We start from the raw sequence: 23,982 nt of genomic DNA, 5'->3' as shown, positions 1-23,982 counted from the left end.
CTTCGGTCTCCTCTTCAGGAGGTGAAATGTATGCTGACTTGGCTTAAGGTCTAATGATTAACTTGGCCAATCTTCCACATTTTGTTCCTGATGAAGTCCTTTCTTATGTTGGCAGTGTGTTTTGGGTCATTGTCTTGCTGCATGATGAAGTTCCTCTTAATTAGCTTGGATGCTTTTCTCTGTAAGTTGGCAGACAAAATGTTTCTGTAGACTTCTGAATTCATTCTGCTGCTACTATTATGAGTTACATCATTTAATTATAGGTGCTTTTACTTCTCCTTGAGTCATTTCTCTGTAATGACTTTGAATACCTTCACTATGAGTTTTGGCTATTATACACAACACAAAAAAATGAGAGCACAATTTTTTTAAATGTTCCAGTAAAGCTACTTAAAAAAGCAGACAACAAAATCAGCTGTTGCATGCTGTTCTGTTTTATCATGCATACAGATGACACTGCTGAGTGTTCACTAAGTGACATCACTGCAAGATGCTGATGGCAGCACTTGACAGCATTTATATAGACCCAAGTTTCTTCTCTTCTGTCTTGTGGTGTGCTAGACACAAAGCAACCAAAAGATACCTTTATATTTTTCTGCTTTCAGTCAGAGTGTTTTCCTTTTTGCAGTTATTACTGTTGGGAATCTTCATACAGAGACATTCAAAAGGGGATATCTGACAACTTTGGTCTTTTCTGAAAATTGTAATCAGCACAGCAGTCAAGGTAAGACATATCAACACATTTCGAGTTCAGTACTATAGGTTGATAGAGGACAGACATTTCCATTGTCCCACTGAGCAATCCTACTGTACCTGAGCCTATCATAAGAGTAGTATAGTAACTTAGTTCTTCTAATATTTTGTTGTGTTTTTAATGTTACTTCAGCTTTATTTCAAGGGTATCATACATTTCGAGTGTTGTTTAACGTTTTCCCTGAAAACTTTAAGACACTCCACTACAGTCATCTATAACGACAACAGATGCAATTTGCACAATATTTTTATTTTTTTTCATTATTATTATTATTATTATTATTATTATGTTTTTTAACCTTTACTTATATGTATTTGTAATATAGTATATTAACACTTTTTCCCATTACATGTTTTTTTTACCTGTATTTTTTTCTGAATGCCAATTTTTTTTTTTTCATATTCATAGGTAAAAACATTATGCATGCAAATTTGAAGTTGATACATGCACGAGGAGTATACTAAATAACAAAAAAGTTTTTAAATACTTGGTTCCCTTTACTGTTAGTATAACAACTGCTGTCAGAAGAAAACCTTGTATCTCCAAAATGATAACTTTACAGGAGAACGAAAAAAAAAAAACTTTTAATGTAAGTCAGTGGAACCAGAATTTTTTCCAAGTCGTTTTGGGCCATTTCTTTTGGTCCATTCTTCATGAAATTTACAGACAATGTAAAGGGCAACAGGTATTTTCAAATTATGTCAAAAACTGAAAAACGTCAAAAATGGAGATACAAGGTTTTGTTCCGACAGCAGCGATAACCTGAATTTTGGTAAACTGTTTTGTGAATATCGTTTAAACAGGTTTGAACAGTTGACCATATTGCTCCAAAACAAGATGTATAAAATCAAATGCTTATATAGAACATGCTACACTTTGATGTTGGCATTTTTAATGTAGTCATTTTTAAGTATTGCTCCAAAACAAAATGTGTTGGCAGTGGTTTAAAATCTTCTCTACTTGCACATTATCTTCAAGACAGTGGAATGATTGATTTTTTAATATTTTGGAAACACTTTTTAAACCCCTTCCAAGACTCACACACATGTACAATTTTCTTCTGAAGGCCTCAGAAAGCTCTTTTGATCTAGGTATGATGTTACATACACTCCAATTACAAAGAGCAAACCAGACCAGATATCTGAGGTTTAAATAAGACAAACTCATCCAAGATATTCTTTAATAGTGTTGTAATCATTAGAACCTGAGGTGTACCTGATTTCAATTTGATGCATTTGAAGTAGTGATATATGTGGGAGTGTACTTACTTTTTCCACATAAGAAAGTTGCAGTAGTGTTTATTTCTATTATATAAAGGATGATAAAAAATGTAATTTTAAGTGTCACTTGTTAAATTGTATAACCTTTATGAACACTGTTTAAATGAAGACTTGATATCTGTATCTCCAAATATGTCTAAATTTTTCATGTGGTGTACTTACTTCTTCAAATTACTGTACACTCTGTCTGTACATGGAGCTGCAGCCCCGCCTCCTGTCGCTTACAACGCAACATGTTTTGCTAAAATGGCAACTGAGCTGGTTCACATTTTTGAGAGTGGTTTTGATCAACAAAGAAAACAGTGCTGTCTAGATATACTTTGGCTTCATGAACTGCTGAATGAACTGGGTATGAAAACGGAGATCTTAAGAGATGCTTGCTATCTGAGGCTGGCTGAATTTAGTGTAGTGCAAGGTCAGAACAAACACTGACACTGTTCATGAATAAGTTTATAGATGTTATATATATGTTGTTAGCCTCACATGAGTTAGACAGTCTGTGGCCTAGTTGCGTTTTTTTACTCTAGCCACACGTTTTGTTTGTTTTTAAACAATAAGTTTAGCTCTACCACTTTTGGAGGTGTGGCAATACCCCTGGGCTGATACGTATAGTTGTACTGCTGTTTTATTTCTAATCTCTGCACTGCCTGTGCAAACATGAGCTTCACTTTAGTTTTGAACAAAAAAAGACAAACATAAGGCTCACATGAGCAACTGAGTTTGTCTTGTCAAGTAATTGCATTTGGTTTTGAACAGTCATTGTTATGAAAATAAATTTAATATGCATATTTTTTAATGTGCGATCATAGTTGAGGTGAGCAACATCACAAGTTGCTGTTACAAGCTTTATTTAACTAGTTTACACTTACTATATTCTCTGAAACTGGACTATATTCTGCTCTCACTAGATAAAGTCAGTTGGTAGCTAATTGGCTAACAGTGGCTCAGTAATACTGAGTAACAGGCTTCAAATTCAGATCCTTCGAGATGGAGCCATGGTAAAACCATTAGAATAAAGAATATGTTGCATGCCTATTGCAAGCTTCATATGCCCATGTTTAAGCTAGAATTGGCATCAAATGTGATTACACATTTCAACATTGCTAGATTAGCACTAACAGCATTACAAATTCCCATTGGGATGCTAGCAGAAATTGCATTATGCTAGCAGGTCACTGGACAATGAAAAGCTACTTATAAAGTGAATTATGAGGTTTGTGCATTAAATATTGCTATGAAATAACACACAACTGGCAGATCTTCATGATTTCACAACTGCACCTGGTTCACAGCATAAACAAAACAAATTTCTCCAGCTTTTAGGATACTGTCCACATCATGAGATATGATTTTTAAATGCGTGAAAAATTCTAATGATGTCATACGTCATTCAAGTATTTGCCACTGGACTGCATCTTTAACTTACTCCTTAGGACTGAATAGGCAGGTCAAACATTGTAATCAGGAGTTCTCTGACTCTTCAAACCTTATGGTAATTCTCACTTGAGGGGAACTGTGGAAGTCAAAGAAAGATTTGGAAAACCAAAAAAAGCTGTCAGATAGAACTGCTCATATGCTGGCCAGAAAGGCAAAGCAAAACCCTAATATCACAACCAAGGACCTGAAGGAAAGTATAGCTTACACAGGAGTAAAGTAATTGCATTAACATTTGCACTGAACACAAGCTCTGGTCACACATTTCGTTAGGTTTTCGAAATCTGAAGTGTAATATGTACCAGTTAAGGCATGTAAGGACTATAGAGCTGAATATGTTCTTATGAATAATTCTCAGCCATCTGGTTAATGTTGATCAGGTTCTCTCCTATTTTAGTTATGACCATTTGGCATAACACAGAAGAATGTATAAAATGTCTATTGCTCTGATTCTGAATATTTTGGATTTAGATATACTGGATGTTAATCATGATTACCTAACCTTGTTCCTTGTGAATTACTGCACTGCAGAGAAATAGCTTAATATAGTTTTTAGGTTCATTCAAACCTACAACATGTATCTTCATGAGTCAAAACTTTGGACAATCTTGATTTAATATATACAGTGTATTTAATATATATGCAACATTGCATACAGACAAAGGGAGTCTTGAAGAAAAGGAAAATTGATTTGTAAAATACATTTTTGATTCCTACATAATTCCATATTTTTCTTACACTTTTTGTGAACTGGGCCTGTTCTGAATTCTTTATACATGCCAAAGAGCATGGTAGGATTTTAACTGCTTAATTGCTATTTTGCTAATTCTCATTCTATAGCATGTTATCTACAAAAATAAAACCATACAACCATACATACAAAACCAACCTGGATCACCTGGTAAGCAGTTTTGGACAGGCTCCTTCAACAACCATGCAAACCCAGCTTTGCAGAAAAACTACAGTTCTTACATCACTTCCTGTGTGCTACTTTTTTAACTGTCCCAAGAACAACATTCTACTTTTTCAGAAAATGTAGAGGTTCCCTATTTAAACACTAATGCAAATTGAGAAATGAGAAAAAACAAAGTGGTTTCTCACAGTAACCACTGTGCCTGAAAGGGTTAATTGTATGCCACAGTACACCAGTCTGAAAATATGCACACTTAACAACAATACAATTACACTGGAAAAAACAATTTGTTTTAACATAAAAAAGTAAGAACCATGGCTGACATCAATATCTGAGTTCAATGAACATCAGTAGTAAGTTAATCAAAACTCATGCCTTATATTGTTATCATTTACTATTTTTGATTAAACAAAGGCTAAGTATTTTTCCAATTAAAAACTAATGAATTTATCAGAAGTTAAACTTGTCAATATAAGAAGTGTAGTATGTTGCATAGCAGACACTATGGCTTTGTTCACACTACATGGCAGTGATCAGATTTGTTTCTTATGTCTAACTTTTTAGACTGACTGTTCAGTGACCGGATCTGATTTCTATAGACAGACTGTAGTTGCATTTTTTGGCATATCCACATTTGTTACTGTAGTAATGTTGCAAATGTGCACACACTGACTACATAGGGGCAAAACTTAGCACACCTAAAAATGATAATTAGCTAATAGAGCAATCATGCTATATTTTAACAGTGTTTCAAATGTTACCTAAATGTCTGTTAAAAGCTTCTACTCTACTGTAAGCTGTAATATGTGAATATTCACCGCTGACTTTCTTGTTGCACATTCTGATGTCATGAACTGCAGCATCCAAAATAATGGATAAAAACACATAAGCAAAACAAACTGAGTCACATTTTCTAGATCTGAAACTACCTACAAATGTGACTTGAATCTATTTGGAAAATGTCAGATTTCATGTGGCTTTTTGCCATCCAGACTACAGAAAATCTGTCCTGCATAAGCTGAATAGCAGAAAAATCGGATTTGAGCTGCTGTCTGAACAAGGCCTATATAACTTATTCACACAACAACAACAACAATAATAATAATAATAATAATAGTTTAGCAGACGTTAAATTTTCCAATGTGTAGTATTTTGTGTAGGGGCAAGATATATACATCTTGTTTTTGAGTAACACAGTAAACCACTCAAAATTTACTTAAATTATTCTAAAACTATATATATCATCTATGAAACTTAATTATGTACAACTTGCAGGGGCATAGCTACAGCTTCTACAACAGGGTGGCCAGGTTAAACCCAGTGAAGTTGGCAAAGAAAAAATAAAACACCAGTTAATTATGTTCTTTTTGATGCTACTTTAGTGAACTGAAGTGAAGTGCACTGAATTTACTCAACACAAATATTGCTGAAAGTAAACTGAAAGACAGAACTGCCTTGATGTATTTTACTCGTTCATGAGGAATGATGTAAACATTTGAATCAAATAGGTTAAATGTGTAGCATTTTATTTTACGGTACAGTAAATAACGGGTATTTAATAAGTAAATATGTGGTACGTACCAGTAATTTGGTTAAGTTGAAAATGAAAAAGGAAAGTGGGAAGTGAAAAGTAAATCTCCAGCAGATGGCACCTGTTCGTTTCCATTAGCCTTTTCATTCTGACACTTAAAGTGCGCCCACTTGATTTATCCATTTTACATTTTCATTTTGTCAGATATGCAGCCTATTATATGAAAAAGAAATAACAATGTAAACATTGCATTTTAGTTTTGACATGTATTAAGCATTTCATGAAGAAAAGGCAAAGCCAAAGTGAAGCTTGGATTTTCTTTTCTCTATTAGCTTTTACATTTTAGATATGGCCATGAAATACCAGAATAAGTACTAAAATGAAATGACAAATAGCTGTTTTAAATTTATTTTTATTTTTGTCATAAATAACTCATGCTTATGTGAAAAATTAAATTGTAAATGTAGGTATTTCATTTTATTTTCAATTTTGGCAGGATACTTGCGGTTTGGAAAGAGAAATGGCAAAAAGATGTTTGCATTTGCATTTTATTGTTTTAATTATAATATCCTTTTGGCCGGATTTGCCTCCCATAAGTAATGAGGATCAAGCAGCATACCCATACGCAAGACTGTCTGTGTTGCACCATTGTCATATTTTGCATCCAATTTCTCCAAAATGCCACTCTTCGTGTTTTTGCTTAACTGCGTGTCATCTTCTGTAGGTGTTAAAATACTGTGACAGTACTGCAGCACTGGAATAACAGACATAAGATTCCCCTGAAAGAATGTCTGTTAAATTTGCTATTGGCTACAGCGTGTTGTTCACAGCCTCCAGCACAGAAACATCATATCAGGTTAGTTGTGGCAGCGACTGCCAAGTCTTGTCATCCACAAACATGTTTTACTGCTGGAGCTCGCTCAACGATCCTCTCAGTCATCTTTTGCTCCGAGGCCCACCATGTAGGACAGTTCTGGAATGTAATAATAATAATAATAATAATAAAAAATTTTATTATTTTTATTTTATTACTATTAGGCCAACTTATGATAATACAAAAACAAGAAGAAGGAGAAATTATAATTTATTTTTATATATTTTAACACTTATATTCACTGATTTAAGAAATCATTTATTTATTTATTTATGTACCAATTATTATCCAATACTAATATATGATAATAATTAAATAGTAAGAAAAATACTATACCTTTTTTAAAGTATAACGATAGAAAGAAAAAAAAAAATTCTTGTCATGAAAAAATCTTTTTCTTAAATTTAATATGTGCCACAATTATTGGCAGAGTGAAATCTAACTGAAGTATATTCGCATTCATATTTTATGGGTTTTTTTTTTATAATCACCTGAGTGATTAGGAGCACTTAAATATTCACCCTTGACTGGGAAATATATATGGGATGAAACCAGGCCAAATTCTTCATCAGTCATCTATCACTATGAGAAGGACCAGAGAATACAGCATTGGTGTGTGACAAAAGGTAGTTGAGCTGCACAAATCATGCCCATTTCCACTATCAGGGCAATAATTTAAGAAGTTTAAAACAACTAGAGATGTTAAGAATCTGCCAGGATAAGGGAAAGATGTCTGTACTGACCCTATATTCAGTGAGGAGGATGCTTCAAGTAGTCTAGGAATCTCCAAGGATCAAGACCAACAAACTCAAGCACCTACAGTTTGCCAAACTCACCTCTGGTGTTTTTTGGAAACAAACACCAGAGGTGAGTTTGGTGTGGACGCAAAGATAGCCAGAGGTGTATTACATTTACTCTCGTTACTGTACTTGAGTACAGTTTTCCCTGTAAAGGTACTTTTTGGAGTAGAGTTAAATCATAGTACTTCTACTCTTACTTGAGTTAATTTTTAATGAACTACTTTCACTTCTCTACTTTAATTTTCATAACGTTACAGCATTAAAAAAATGATTAGTGTATCAGCTCAGAAACCAATATGAACAAAATTAAAAATTCACCAATTTAAAAACAGCAGCTCCAGCAGGAAAAACACTACAGAGATGTCCAGTTTAGTGGAGAAGGACAGAGGAGATCTGAACCAATTCATTTTCACACGAAAGAAAACAGCATTATTATCAGCAACCAAACACGAAACCCGCTGAGATTCACTTTCACAGCTTGAATCCAGCCTGAGGCAGCATTAGCCGAGCTGAGCTAAACAGGTACCGTGTCTACGTGTTTCTTCTGTCTTTTATAATGATTCTGTTTATTACACTGGAAATCTGCTGCGTATATTTTATCACAAGTGCCTTTCTGCCACTATACTTAACAGGTGTCACCCACAGCCTACAGTTTTACCATTTATACAGCATAGTTTAGTGGCTGTTGTGGAGATGAACGGCTGTGAGACAAGAAAGCAGAAATCTAGTCTAATACAGTTTCTTCATAAACTCTGCACAGTGATTCTCTCGCGCTGTTGTTGTTTAAGCTGACTGCATGTTCTGATCCTTCCCCACCTCCCCGTCCTCTCTCTGTCTCTCTCTCTCTGTCTGTCTCTCTCTCTCTCTTTCTCTCTCTTACTTCCTCTCTCTCTGTCTCTCCCCTGTCTCTCTCCCCCTGTTTCTCTCTCTCTCTCGCTCGCTCTCTTCCTCTCTCTGTCTCTCTCTCTCTCTTCCTCTCTCTTTCTCTCTCTCTCCCCCCTCGCACTCTCTGCCTTGGTGTTTGCCTCTAACTATGAAAGGCTGTTTAGCTGTGAAATGCAGTAATAATGTCTGAATCTGTATGATCAGCATGATTACTAATGAAATATATTACAGTAAAATCAAAGCTGGGTAAGTTGCTGATGTTGCTGCTGATTTTAACGGTAGAAATGTTCTGAACAGATATCAGTGAAAATACACAGTTTGAAGGCTGTGAATATGTTTACTGTCTGTAGAGGTTCACACCTATTAACGTAAGCTAGAGTCCAGGGAGCTGATGGGCAGTCACTAAAATTACATTATTAATTAAGCAATCTACTTATAATTTTGACTCAGTTTTTTCTCTTAAGTGAACTTAATTAAACAGTAACAATCTCTGCACCGTCTTTCAGGGATTCTAAAATACTTTATTGGAAACAGATAAACTAGGACATCTTCTATAATCATCTAACCATGAAACACATGCAGTGTAATGTAAACCTTGTTCCTTACAAAGTTCACAGAAAGGTGTGTAAATGTGCTCTAGCAGAGGAGACTGTGAACAGTCTCAGCTCTCAGAACTTTTTCCCCATATATTTTCATGTTTTGCTTTGGTGTTTTTCTGTACAGATTATTTCCAGTGATGTAGCCAAGTCAGCTCAGAAATATTTTCAAGTTGTGACAGTGGACATACACAAAAGGAAACTAAAGTAGTTTTTCAACAAACTACTTATTTACTCTTACTTGAGTAATTTTATTTACTAATACTTTTACTTGTACTCAAGTAAATTATCACTACAGTAGCAGTACTTGTACCTAAGTAGGTATTTTCAGTACTTTTTACACCCCTGAAGATAGCCAATGAATGATCTCAGATCCTTCGCCATGTGTTCTCCAGTGTCATTAAGCATTATAGGAGAAAACTCAGAGCTGTTATCTTTGCAAAGAGAGGCTGCACAAATTATTAAATGAAGTGCCAGTAATTGTGGCACACACAGATTTCATAAAAATATTTATTTCCTGATAAGATTTTGCTTTTTTTTTCTTTTTTTTTGTTTTAGGACAAATCATCTTTTTTTATTAAAAAAGCATTGTTGTCTAAGTACATAGGTCAGTGCTAAATTTTTTTGTCCAGTACAGAGGTCAGTTTTAAGTAGGAACCATTTGTTTAAGTGTCCTTTAGGTTTACTACTGTAATGACATAGTTACTGCAATGAACTGTCCCAGCAAGTAAGTGTAGTCGGTCAGTCTAAAGGCCATGTGAGGTTTTGTTTTATATCAGAAATGTGACTGTAACAACCCGAAATGTCTTATTTTGGGAGGAAGAAGGAAAAAAAGATGGATGAATGAATGAAATTAATGTTTATGTTGTAATTAAGACCTCATCAAAACCTCATTTTTTAATTCCAAGGGGACGATAAGGCTGCCGGGTATGGTTTCCAAGCATCTTGACTGTAATGTCCAGTCCTTGTCAATGTAGTGCACATTAACAGACATATATGCTGTCACAACAGACATATATGGTGTCGCCACATATCTGTTATGAGAGCGATGTGTTCTGCACTCCAGATGCTGTTCATTACTCCACTTCAACCTAACTGCAGAACTCTGGGATCATTATTTAAGAGAAAGAGCTCCAACTGGGTACATCATACTGGTGGTCAAATGTTTGCAGCATAGCATGGCAATTGGTCTTGTCAACCATGCTGAGGTACAATTTCTTTGGCCAAAAAGCAGGTAACTGCACGAGTGCAATGTGACCACCATGGGATGCACATTTAGGGCTGAGAGCTGCAGATTCTGTAGGATGATGTATTAGGATGTGTAAGCAGAAATTCACTGTCTGGGAGTCTAGAGCTTTTACCTTTTTTGCAAAGCCTACAGATAGCTTTCCAGGCAATATTATCACTTATATAACTTACTAACACACAAACAAGACACAGAAACTTCCCTCTCTTTCTGATTACCCACACACACACACACACACCCACAGCCACAGTCTCACCCAGAGAGACAGACTTGCTATAAAGAATGCCTACAAAACATTGAAGAATCCAAGAGTACAGAGCAAACAGCACAGCGCAGAAACAAATGAAGTTCACTGGTTAACTTGTATTAGTAGTTTTACAGTCCTGTTTCCATCATGTACCAATTACTATGAAATGAATTACTATAGTGGAACAATGGTACTTACAAAGTACTCAGTGGTAGGTACCCTGCAATTTTTATGGAGTTATGACATAACTGAAGTTTGAGGAAAGACCATGCCTAAAACTCCTCCTTCTCAATTCCAGCTTCTTATAAACACCACTCCTTCACTCCTCCTATCCGTGACGAAATTTCGCACCCCACCTCCTCCCCTTTCTCCTCCACCTTGTCCACACCTGCACTTGATCTTTTAATATAGGGGGGTTGGCCTTCTCGAGACCCACAGAAGCTGTACTGAACTCCAGCCCAAAATTCCTCTCCTCTCATTATCTCATTTACCAAGGTGTGGTCTGCATTCACAAAACACTATTGTCACCTGTACCCTACACTTCTGTATCACATAGGCATCACATAGAAATGTACTTCCTGATAAAGTTTGGTAGTACATTACCATGTAATGTAACATATATACCTCATGAAATACACCTCATGTTTCTCTCATTAGTTGTGGTAGTTACATATTAAACTTGCAAAGTATGCACCAAGTATTTATCCCTTTTAAAAACTACATATTTACCATCAAATTCAGGTACTGCTGTACATATCTTGCCCGTACTATGTACTTGCAAAGTTTGTACCAGAAAATCACTTGTAAGCACTACATATTTACTTATTTAATACTAAGTACTTACTGTACTATAAAATAAAATGCTACCGTTAAATGCATCACTTTTTAAAGAGAATGTTAATATTTTAGGTCACAAATGTTAGGCTGCCCTGGCTGCAGGTGACTCATGAGTCTAATGATAAAGAAGCCAGACCACACAATATAAATATAAGGTAACATTATGTCTGAACAGTCTTTGTCTGGGTGACGAGCTAATCCGCGTTTAACACAAATGTATTCCATGCAGCATTGACCATAGATGAAACTAGTCTGAACACCCATACTCTGTACGCTGTAAAAAGTAATCTACATTAACATTACAAATGATTAGAGCTGAGTAATTTTGGATAGTTAACACATTTATAAGTGTTATTATTTGTTTATTTATTTATTTATAAATAATAATAATAATAATAATAATAATAATAATAATAATAACAATAATTTAATCTTTATAAATTTTTATAAATAATCTTTTATTTACAAAGCACTATTCATACTGTTGGCAGCTCAAAGTACTTTACAGGCAGGTAAAGCTTAACTGTAATAGAAGAAACTATGAAACTACAAGACAGTGACACAGATCAAATTCAAAAGAAAAATACCAAAGAGACATAGAATTTCAATTAAACACTAAGATAAAGAAATATGTTTTCAAGTGTTTCTTAAAAGTGTGTACTGAGTTTGATTGTCTGATACAAGGTGGAGTTCCACTGTTTCGAAAAAAATAATAACGGAAAGAGGCCTGTCCATGTTTTCTGTATTTTATGGAAGGTGTTTGCGGAAGGCCAGTATCTGCAGTAGGGTTGGGTGGTATGACAGGAGTACGGTATACCACTATGTAAAATTGATGATGATATTGAAAAATGATGACTGTATTTTAAAATGATTTGTCAAATTTCTGTTCCACATCTGAACAGATAAATAAACACTTTCCACTCAATCGTATTTTAGGGGGCTCAGTGATTGGTAGTGTGGGAGCTCACTGATTGGTGGTGCTCATAGAAAGAGGGGGGGAAACAAAGCCATGAAAAACCTCAGAAAAACTGAGCATGATTGCAGCTCAGCTACAGCAAAGAGCTACATATGTCAGAACCGCACATTCTCTGAGCACACCACAGAGCACATTTGATTTTGGCTTAGTGTCATTCTGCTTTTACTCTGTCAAACACTTTTTTCATCTAAATTTGTATCAACAGAGCACCAGTTTTCAGAATCAAGCCTGTACTGTGAAGGGTGGCACTGTTTGGGTCTTTTGCCTGCTAACCTAATGTTAAGGGAGCGTATCAGGCTACAGACTCCACAGAACAGGTCTAATTTTAAATGTTCCTCCAGTGGTTGCTTGACCTTATTCTCTCAGATCATTTAATTTTAATCATTAATTTTAATCATTCAAAAAGTGTTTTAGTTTAGCCAGAATTGAACATGTTCTATGGTGGGCACAGCCGTTATCATGCTAGAGAAGCTAACACTAACCAGCCTCCCTCTCCTACACTGCAGCAGTGTTTAACATTTGTCAGTTGTTCGATGGATGGTTTGATATTTATTGAATGATGGCTTGAAAATCATGCACTGTGTTCTCCCCAGTGAAATGTCAGGAAGGTATGAACGTTGAAAAAATAGATACCGCCCAAGCCTAATCCACAAATCTAAGATTACGTGTTGGAACATAAACACGCATACATTCTGTGATGTAATGTGATGTCTAACTAAACAGGTAAACTAATTGCAGGACTTTAAAATCTATCCTGAAAGAGACAGGTGACAAGTGCAGTTCTTTCTAAATGGGAGTGATATGATCTCTCTTTTTTATATATTTATTTTTTTTGTTAGAATGTGTGCTGCCGCATTTTTGTACGAAATATAGAGGATGGATTGGGAAGCCCATTAGAAAGAGCATTATAGTAACTAATTCTGCTTGTGACAAATGTATGAAAAAGTTTCTCTTCATCGATAGAAAAGGCGAAAAGGCCTTACCTTAGCAATATAAAAAAATGGCCACTGAGATCGAATGTAAGGCAAACTAAAAAGTGGCCTCACTGCTGGATAGATGGTTGTGCCCAGGAGGCAGGACTTGCGCGCCGTCCACCACTCCCTCACGGTTCTCATCTCCCCGCCATCCTCGCCAGGTTTCGTCCTGGTTGGGGTTCGGGCCCTGCCTTCTGCTTGTTCCTGTGGGATGGGCACATGGCACAGGACATTTATAGCAATTAATAACAAAGAAGTGTCACTAAAAAGGATGATCACAACATACTCCCTGCAAAAAATACATTTTTGCAGATAAAGTCACTATTATAAATATATGCTTCTTCTTCTCATTGTCTGCCCTGTGTTACTGTATGCATAAATCTGTAGTTTTCAGGAGCAGCATCAAGTAAAGTTGCTGTTTGATTTTTATTTAGACATGTCTCTGGTAGAAACATAATCAAGCTTATGCTCTTTAAAAAGATCTTGAATCACAAGTGTTTTTTATTCAATGACCTTATATTGAGTAAAGTAAGGTTTAATTTATTGCTCACTTTTTTTGTTTTGACTGTATTATGGGAATTGTTTGTGCTGTCCTTAATGACCAGTTTAGGCATTCTCTCTTCATAGCTAGTAAAAGCTAGCATTATGACAGCAGAGAAAGAGGGGAATTGTAGAAATTGAGGAGGCGTTTTCTATACCATTTAAAGCACCTACCTGTCTGCTGTCGATACTGCTTACTTGTCCATCATTCATCACTGTTAAGTCCGCTCAGGCCTGGCATAGCACCTTCTTTATGTTCTCAGAAAAGAGAGAGGAGAGAACCATGGCAGCTAGGGTGTCCCCACAAAGCACTTCAGTTGCTCACACAGCAAATGCTGTTGTTATCGTACCAGCCTTGGCGCCAACAGTGAAGTGCATACAGGTGGAGCTGAGTCTGCCAATCCAGGAAAGCAATGATCTGCCGATCGAGCTGTTGCAGTTTTTTGCTCAGCGTCCAGAGCTCGCATTCAGAGATAAGGTCAGTTAGACTGAAAAACGAAGAAAATATAAGGAGCACAGTTATCAACGAATTAGGGCAATGAGAGAACATAACTTGAGAGATTTAAAAAAAATGCTAGTGTAACAAACAGTGAATGACCAAACATACAAACGTGCAACGTGTTTAGTTGACGCTGCACAAGCACACTACCATTATCTTATCCTACTTCATATACTGTAGCTCAGAGAGTAGCACTACTAAAGAAGCACACAGTAAAGAATAGGTTTACTGGGCAAATGATTAATGTGGTCATAATTCTGTACAGATTAACAAAACAGTGTTATTGTCCAGTTAACCAAATTTCTTTACTCTGGAAATACAGTGATTTTGTCCCTGTCTTTTATTGGGCTCTGAAACATATTATTCATTTCATTTCTTGTTTCATTTTTACTTCTAAATCGTACCCATTATATTGGTTGAAATCTCTATGTGATCTACACAGTGGATTACAAAACAGAAGTACTGTACCATACTGATGTTAACTGTGTCTTCCTAATGTATAAAAACAATGTTTGCTGCCTCATTAGTTAACAATGGTTTGACTATCATTCTCATGTCTGCTCATCAAAGTAGATTATTAGAGCGAGCTGTACTGATTGAATGCAGCTCAATCAGACTCTGACTGTCTGAGATGCAATAACAGCTCTGTTTTGTCCTGAAGACAGATTTTCACGATAAGCGTAACCATTCACACAGGCTTATGTAGAACAACTTTTCTCTGGTGACTCCTTTATTGATGATGGCTGAATGTCTCACTTTGTTAAAATGGAGTGGCCAGAAGTGCAGTCAAGCTTCATACTAGCCCTTGGCTATGCCACTTGTTTGTAGCATTCTGACAATTCAAATGCTATTGACATAATTTCCCAAAAAAAAAAAAAACACTTGTGCAGAATTCAGCACAAATATGTTACAGTTACAAATATGAGAGATGTAGTATGTTCTTTTGAGGAATTATGATGAACAGTTCAAAAGATATAGAATTTTTTTTCATAAAAACCTGTTACCAAAATTTAGTACAAGTTAATGCTCTCGATATAAGAAATGTAGTATACTGTGTATGAGGAACTTGATTGCATGTCCATACTGTTTTTGAGCAATACAATCAACCATTCAAAAGCTATTGGAATTACATAAACAAAGCTATCACCAGATTTTGACAGAAAATAATGATGCCAATATAAGAAATGTAGTATGTTGTGTGGGAGACTAAATTATATACATTTTTTGTGCATTCTGCTAATCTATTCAAAAGCTAAGGCTCTAATCAAGCATTTAAAAGCTACTGAAATTATTTTACAAAAACCACCAGAATTCAAAAGAAGTTAACATTGTCAATATAAGATGTGATATAAGATATAAGATACACTTTGTTTTGGAGCAATATGGTCAATCCTTTCAAAAGCTACTAAACTTGCTTCCAAAAAAAAAGCTGTTCATCACAATTGAGTAAAAGCAATATAAAAAGCTATATAAAGCTGTATAAAAAGGTGAAGTATGTCGGGTGAGAGGCACTTGATTATATGCACACACATTTGTATTTTGGTCAACTGTTTAAAAGCATTCTGGTCAACTGTTTAAAAGCTATTGAAATTAGAAACAAAAAAAAAAACACACACACAGTGACCAGTGTAATGTATGGGGCTTGTAAGTAGGTGGCATGTGCAGAATAGCTTTATAGGGCAAATCCAATGCTCTGGCTACATCAAGAAAATTTTGCTACTGTTCCTGTCCTTCAGCAGAAAATAAGCAGCAGGAAAGGAGAGGAACAGGAGTAATAGAGAGAATGAACAGAAATTGGGGAAATGGGACAGCTAATTCTTTTCAGTATAATTAAATTTGATGTCAACTATTGATTAACTGACACTTAACAACTTGATTAACAACACTTGTTTCAAGCATGCCCTTCATACTCCTGTACCCAATCTACCCATTTACATTTGTGTGGTTTTCTACTCCATGTTTTTTTTATTATTTTATTTCACACAATACATATATATATATATATATATATATATATATATATATATATATATATATATATATATATATATATATATATATATTCCCTATGTAGTATGAGGAATTTGATTATCTAGTTTTATTACATCTTGTTTTTAAATATGTCCAACTTTTCAAAAACCGTTGAAGTTCCAAAAAAAATTTTCAGCATGAGAAAAAGTTGCCAGTATAAGAGATGTAATATATAATATGATTGCATACAACTACTGACTTTATTTTACAACAACCTATCAGAACAAGTTAAAGTACATTCTTGTTTTGGAGCAATATGGCCTATCATTTAAAAGCTACTGAAATTTTCTCAAGTGAAATTATCAACGTTTTATTTATTACAGACTTATGAACAAACTCGAAAAACAGCAAAACAACAACAACCAAAATGCTTATCTGCTCTGAACAATTGTGTTTGTGAAATAATAACTTTGTACAACTTGGTAGTTTTCACAGCACTGAATTTATCACTCTGTCCTATTCCAAAGTATGTTTACTGTAATGATGCAAAAGTAGGCTATATTACATGTTTAACAAAAAACTATTTTATAAGATGGCCAAAATTCAAAACTGCATAGTTTTTATTATCTGCATAGTATTTATTATACTTTCGAACTACAGCATATTTAGCATGGTTGATGGGATTTATCCAAGTAAACCAAATACCAAACTGGCAGAAAATATTACTCGACTGAGTTTATGGAATGGCCCAGCATGGTTCCACATTAACAGCTTATCGAAGAGAGAGAGAGAGACTCTGGTCTCAAGAATAAAGAATATTATGTGGATGTTTACCAGAGAAAAGATGAAGTTATCAAAGTTAACAGCTCTGAGCACTGAAAACAAGCAAATCAACTACAGCAGTAACCATGACAACTCTGATTGGTCAGCCTGCTTGTTAAAGCATCCTCACAAATCTAACCAGCTCAGTTTAAAACTTTATGCAGGGATGCAGTTTATTTTTGAAGCCTCTAGGTGGCAGTTGCAGCAGTGACAGTCTGCTGCATTTAGGCACCAGAATGTAACTGCTATACAATTTAAGGTGGAATGAAAAATTCAGTGGCACCAGAATCTGACTGCGTGGTTGAAGGAGGAATAGAAATTTGTGGGCACCAGAATCCGCTGCACGCTTTAAGGTGGAACAGAAAATTTGCTGGCACAAGAATGTAACTGCTCCACTGTGGGATGGAAAATAGAAAAAGAATAGAATAGAGCCGCGTACTAACATTTAACGTTACTATGGAATAGCATCAAAGCCTACCGATCAACATGATCGCAACACAGAATCCTGAGGCCAGACCAGTTCACTGACTCATAGATAATGCTACGCTAAAGCTAAAACCACCGGTTTTTATTTCATTTACAGATAACATCACATTCTCTCTCCCGATCAACAGTGGCATCTCTACATTAGGGGCTGGTGGGGCCTGGCCCCACCTGTGGAGCAGTGCACGACATGATCAATAATTCAGAAACTATATTGCCAAAAGTATTCACTCACCCATCCAAATCATTGAATTCAGGTGTTCCAATCACTTCCATGGCCACAGGTGTATAAAATCAAGCACCTAGCATGCAGACTGCTTCTACAAACATTTGTGAAAGAATGTGTCACTCTCAGGAGCTCAGCGAATTCCAGTATGGTACTGTGATAGGATGCCACCTGTGCAACAAATCCAGTCGTGAAATTTCCTCGCTACTAAATATTCCACAGTCACGTAAAATGACAGAGTGGGGTCAGCGGATGCTAAGGCGCATAGTGCGCAGAGGTCGCCAACGTTCTGCAGAGTCAATCGCTACAGACCTCCAAACTTCATGTGGCCTTCAGATTAGCTCAAGAACAGCGTAGAGAGCTTCATGGAATGAGTTTCCATGGCCGAGCAGCTGCATCCAAGCCTTACATCACCAAGCGCAATGCAAAGCATCGAATGCAGTGGTGTAAAGTGCCGCTACTGAACTCTAGAGCAGTGGAGACGTGTTCTCTGGACTGACGAATCACGCTTCTCCGTCTGGCAATCCGATGGACGAGTCTGGGTTTGGCGGTTGCCAGGAGAACGGTATTTGTCTGACTGCATTGTGCCAAGTGTAAAGTTTGGTGGAGGGGGGATTATGGTGTGGGGTTGTTTTTCAGGAGTTGGGCTCGGCCCCTTAGTTCCAGTGAAAGGAACTCTTAATGCTTCAGCAGACCAAGAGATTTTGGACAATTTCATGCTTCCAACTTTGTGGGAGCAGTTTGGGGATGGCCCCTTCCTGTTCCAACATGACTGCGCACCAGTGCACAAACTTGACTGGCCTGCACAGAGTCCTGACCTCAACCCGATAGAACACTTTTGGGATGAATTAGAATGGAGACTGCGTCACAAATGCGCTGGTAGAAGCTGACCTCACAAATGCGCTGGTAGAAGAATGGTCAAAATTTGTTTTTGTTTTTTTTCTTCGTAACTAACATTATTGCGCGTCTATAACATAGGACAATGACAGGGCTGTCTGATATGATCCTCCTGTTGTGTAAATGCCAGTAGCCTACCTATTCCTCCTAGCAGACTAGTTTGGTAAGCATGGGGCCGGCCTCTCAGCGTTCGTCTAACCAAGCAAGCAGTTAAAAATCACGCTGCGCATGTTCAACGCTGTGGGGCATGATCACGTTGGCCCCATGCTGAGATCAGCCAATAAAAGATAATACATTTACATATATCCAGATGTTTAGTAGACATTGTTTACGGTGTAGGCGTTGCTACTCAGCAAGCTATTGTTCCTCATCAGTTGTGGTAGCCACTCATAATAGCAAGGCAATATAGTGAGTCAAGTCGAAAAACTAATAAAAGTTCAATTTGGTACCCTGTCATTAGAGCAGATATTAGAGACTAAACATTTGAAACCACACCAGCCAGAGGAGTTCAACATCATTCAGTCTAGAAAGGACAAAAACTGCTCCTTCAATTCAGAAAGGCTCAAGAGAAAAAACATGGCTAACTGTGAGTGTAGCTAAAAACACTTTTCTGCTTTCCTTGCCTGCTCTTGTTATGCTATCACTTGAATTCATTCATGGATTGGTGGACTTGGTGGAGAAAAGTTTTTGACAAGTTTGCCCAGATGAAAGATCGTCATGCATGTTTTCTTTTCGAGCAGTGACTGTCAGTGGTGAGTCATTCTGCATTATTACAAGGCATGTTATTTCTAAAGCCCAAAAAGCAAGATGTTTCCCTGCTCTGATATGTTGCTTTGGATATGTATTTGCAGACCACAATGATCGTATATTACCAGATAACTTTGGATTCCCGGACAACCACAGTGCAAAGATTATCACAAAACATCCTTTTTTATATCCTGTTTGGGGTGATGAAGTAATCACCCCTCTCTTTTACATTATTTCATATCATCTTAGTCCCCATTATATCCTGATTCTGCACTTTCCTTGGAAATCCTTATTTCCAAACATACGTGATATCGATTTTTTAAAACTTTCCTAGCTTGGCTGTACCAAGCCGTTCCATCCTCTTAAGGCTATCAGTTTAACTCTTGCTTTATTAACTGGCTCCAAAAACTGGTTTCTACAGGTTCTTATCAGCTTACTTCACTCTTCGAGGGTCAGCTCGCCATTGTTTTTTACTGTGTCAGCAATGCTTACTGGCCTCTAGACGCTACTAAAGTTTCAGGGACTCTCCAATGTCTAAAGTCCCTTACAAGCAAATCAAGGCCTATCCTTAGTGAGAATATTAGTGTTCTTTTATTAATCAACTTTATCTGTATGATTATAATTCATTTAATAATGAAGGTAGTGATTTAAGGAAACATTTTATTAAAACTCCACAATATATCAGAATTTATTAATATTAACCTACTCCAAGACTTTTGTTGTGCAATGATGAGCTGATTGTTCTGCTGAGACCAACTTTAGCTAGTAAGTTACCATGCGAACCACATTATCAATGCAGTACATTAACTTTATTAAATAGATTAAGTCAGCAAATCCACCTCAAGACCAGCAAAGGAGGGCAAAGCTGGTGTGGCTTCAGCTTTGTGGCTTTCTGCGTGGAAGCGGCATTTGGACAAATTTCTTTCATTTTGCTGTTATTTTGTATAAAAAGTCTGAATCCAGGGCTGTTACAAATATCCAGGCAGTTACGTTAGTGTTTACGTGCTCCTGAAAAGACCGCGTTGCATTTTGGGATGCATTATATCATGGAGATAGCTCTGGCTGTGTACTGGAATTTTTAGCTGGAGCAGTACGTCATCCGAGTATCTTTGGCATACTGGGGAAATTCATGTTGGTCAAATCCTGCTGCTTACTACATCTAGGTACAAGCAGTACAGGAGCAATATGTAGTAGGTGGCTGAGCTGCGGAGCAAGGGTGGTAACCTGGGAGGCGGAGCAGCCAACTCTCTTTCCTTCTTCACTCAAGTGCACATATTGCCTCATAATGAGAACCAGCTGATTCCCATTTGGCTTTGGCAGCACAGGAGTGGAGAGGGAAGAGGGAGAGGGGAGAGAGGGGCAAGCAGCTGCAACTGAATGGACTGATGAGCTGAAAAGGACTGAAAGGTCAAGCAGGCTAAAACTCTGAGAGAGAGAGTGGGTGGGGGTGAGAGCATCTGCAGGTATCTTCCATGGCTAACAAAGATTTGTTCAAAGCAGTTATACCCTTATGCAGAGTATATGTAAATTAGACAGTCTGCATATAAAATTGCTGTTTCATCATTACAAATCAGAACAATTATAATGCAGACTGGTTCAGACACATAATTGAACACAGTGTCACTGGTGGGATTCAGTCAAAAAAGAAAGTGTCCCATGTACTCATCCTAATGACGTCAGCAAGAGTTGCTCTGAGTCAGACCCAAGGCACTGAAGGGTTCTGAATGGTCATTTTTCATCCAGTTTTATGAGGATAGAAAAACCCAGTTCCAACAACTTTCTCAAGGAATATGTCACAGGCCTCACAGAGACACAAAGGCCAAAGAACTATATTTCTAGATGTAAGAAATATGTTCTCAACATCTACAGAACATGAATGTAATGGATAGTGTCTCATGAACAGTGTCTCAAACCAGCATACAAAAGTTCGGGTTCAACGGCCCTAATGATCAAGCTTACAGCGACAAAAACCTTGAGAGAAGCCGAGGCTCAAAATGGGCACCCCACCTTCCTCTGGGTGACACTGGACACGGAAGCTACACTGAGCTTCTGTTGAATTGGATGGCGAGAAGAAGCACATTTGAAAACATCAGCATAAGTCCTTAAATCTTTTAAAGCCTCTGAAAAGAAGTAAAGGAGAAATATGGATGACATTTAGTCTTCTGTCCTGTATGCGACTATGCCACCTAGAACAGGCATGCATAGGCCATACTGAGCAAAGCATACCAGTATTCACTGAGATAGCTTGTTGTCTTATGGTTTCTCATACCAAATATGATTAGGTGTGCCTGAATTGATTATTAACATTATTATGATTATTAAGATTTAAAAGTGAATTTGCATAAAAGATAAAGGATATGTGAGTGGGGGGAATCTCCAATCACTTCCTTCACCAAAATGAAAATGTACCTGTGTTTCACACTGCAGTAGTTATGGATGTCGAATAGATTGCAGCCCCAGGAACACCTCTGTATCGTATCAAGATGGTTGACTGCCACAGCGATTGTGTCTCGCCAGGTAGAACTTCTGTGGTCTTTAATACATAAAACCATTACTCTAGCTACAGCAATCTTAGCCATATCACTTAGCCAGTAATATAGTTGCTACCCTTCCTTCAAGTTGGTGTAAGATGCATACACTTACACCTGGTTTCCCAATAAATGTCTCCAGTGAGAGCTCACTCTCACTGTTTCATGGAGACATGTCGTGGTAGCAGCTGGAGCAAATTAAGGGCAGGTAATAGGCATCACTGATTTTAGGATGGTCAGTTTTACAATATTAAAAGACTACTATAGTAAACCAGGCCATCTCCATATTTATTGAACTTTTATGTATTTGCATACTATCCTGCATACATTACGTTATGAATAATCTTAACATAATATGTTATCACATATATGTAACATAGTATGTTACTTTCCAAACATTGCTTTTTTGTCCTAAAGACAGAATATGATGTGGCTAAAATTGGACTAATATGGACTTTATCCATCATCAAATATAAGTGGTATAGTAACACTGTTGATGACACTGGCTCAATAAGCAACAGACAGCACTGGTAATTTTGGTATGCCTGTTTGCTGTGGTTTCATTACAGTGGCCCACAAGACAGAATGCAAAGTACAATGAAAAACATGTAAACTTATAAACGCAATATATGATTAGAAAACACTTTCATTAAAATGAATGTAAAATGCAGCACAGAATGTTATTACATTTCACAAACATGCTGCAAATACAGAAAACACATGCAACTTCAGAAATGTTGCAACATTGATTGTCACAACAGTGATTGTCCATTTTGGAGTCTTCCATTTCCTTTGGATATGGAATATCCAAGATGGACAATCACTGACACAAGTTGATAAAACCACATACATTCACATTCAAGTAAGTTCATGGTTTACTTGGCTGGCTAGTCAACCATCTGACATGTCATAGCTGTGCTACAGTAGTTTTCAGTCATATCGGATATTGCTACATAACAGGTTACTGTTACATTCTATAGCTAATTCTCATGATGATACAATCATTAGACATTAATTATCTGTTCAAATAAAACTTACTTTCACTGGTGAATGCTCATGCTGCATATGATTTAAAACGTTGAATAGCTCCGTTTTCTTTCAGTGTACATTTCCATTGTGTTGTGACTGACTTTGCAGTGTTCCTGCAGTTTCATGTGTTTTCTGTATTTGCGACTTGTTTGTCAAACGTAGTGCTGGTGTAGTCATTTTCACGAACGTGTTCTCTGAGTTTGCAGAGCGCTTATGAATTTGCAGCATGTTTTATTATTTCGCAGAGCAAAGCACATATGTTATTATTTCAATGCAAGGTTTTTTTTTTCTGTGTTTGCAGCTTGTTTTTATTTTGCAGTGCATTGGGTTTGTCAGCCAACACTGGGTTCTTGCCAGAGACAGTCCTGCAGACACATTCAATCAACTAGTTCATAGATTCTCCATCCGGTCAGACCTAGACAACAGGGATCTTATTTAGAAAAAGTACTTCAGTTCCATACTAAATTTATTCCTGAGAAAAGTTCTTAGATTTTGCATGCAAATGACTTATAAAAACGAGTGCAAAAAAACTCCCTATTAATCATTTCTTTGGAAGTAAGTATTGCTGAGCAGGTGTCTTAAATCTTTTGGGCATATAGTGTAGATACCACTGGCGGAGTTGAAAATTTGAAGATGATGGCATTTTTTATCTGCATTTTTCTCTTTGCCATAGTTATGGATGCCAGACCTATTGAAATGCCAGCCCTGGGAAGACCTCTGCATCCTGGCATGCTGTACGACTGCCAGAGTGACTCATTTATTCCAGGTAGAACTACCATGATCTTTAATACACAGAACCATTAGCCTAAGTATGTTTAATATTAGCTACAGCAATATTAGCAATATATGTTGGCAAGTAATATACTTACTATTCCTCTGATTACTTCACATTT

General features: G+C 36.8%; 1 protein-coding gene across 1 annotated transcript in view; it reads left to right on the top strand.

Annotated features, from left to right (window-relative positions):
* Positions 1 to 563: 563 nt before the first annotated feature.
* Positions 564 to 23,982, top strand: part of LOC118801294 (verrucotoxin subunit beta-like) — a 30,049-nt gene continuing 6,630 nt past the window's right edge. Inside the window, exons 1-2 of the mRNA XM_036561536.1 lie at positions 564 to 724; positions 23,763 to 23,855. Of these exons, the coding sequence (XP_036417429.1) occupies positions 23,765 to 23,855 (91 nt within the window). The 5' untranslated portion in view covers positions 564 to 724; positions 23,763 to 23,764. The remainder of the gene's footprint in view (positions 725 to 23,762; positions 23,856 to 23,982) is intronic.

The sequence above is a fragment of the Colossoma macropomum genome, unplaced genomic scaffold (genome assembly GCF_904425465.1).
Source record: "Colossoma macropomum unplaced genomic scaffold, Colossoma_macropomum, whole genome shotgun sequence".
NCBI lineage: Eukaryota > Metazoa > Chordata > Actinopteri > Characiformes > Serrasalmidae > Colossoma > Colossoma macropomum.
This window is presented reverse-complemented; position numbering and strand designations above follow the sequence as displayed.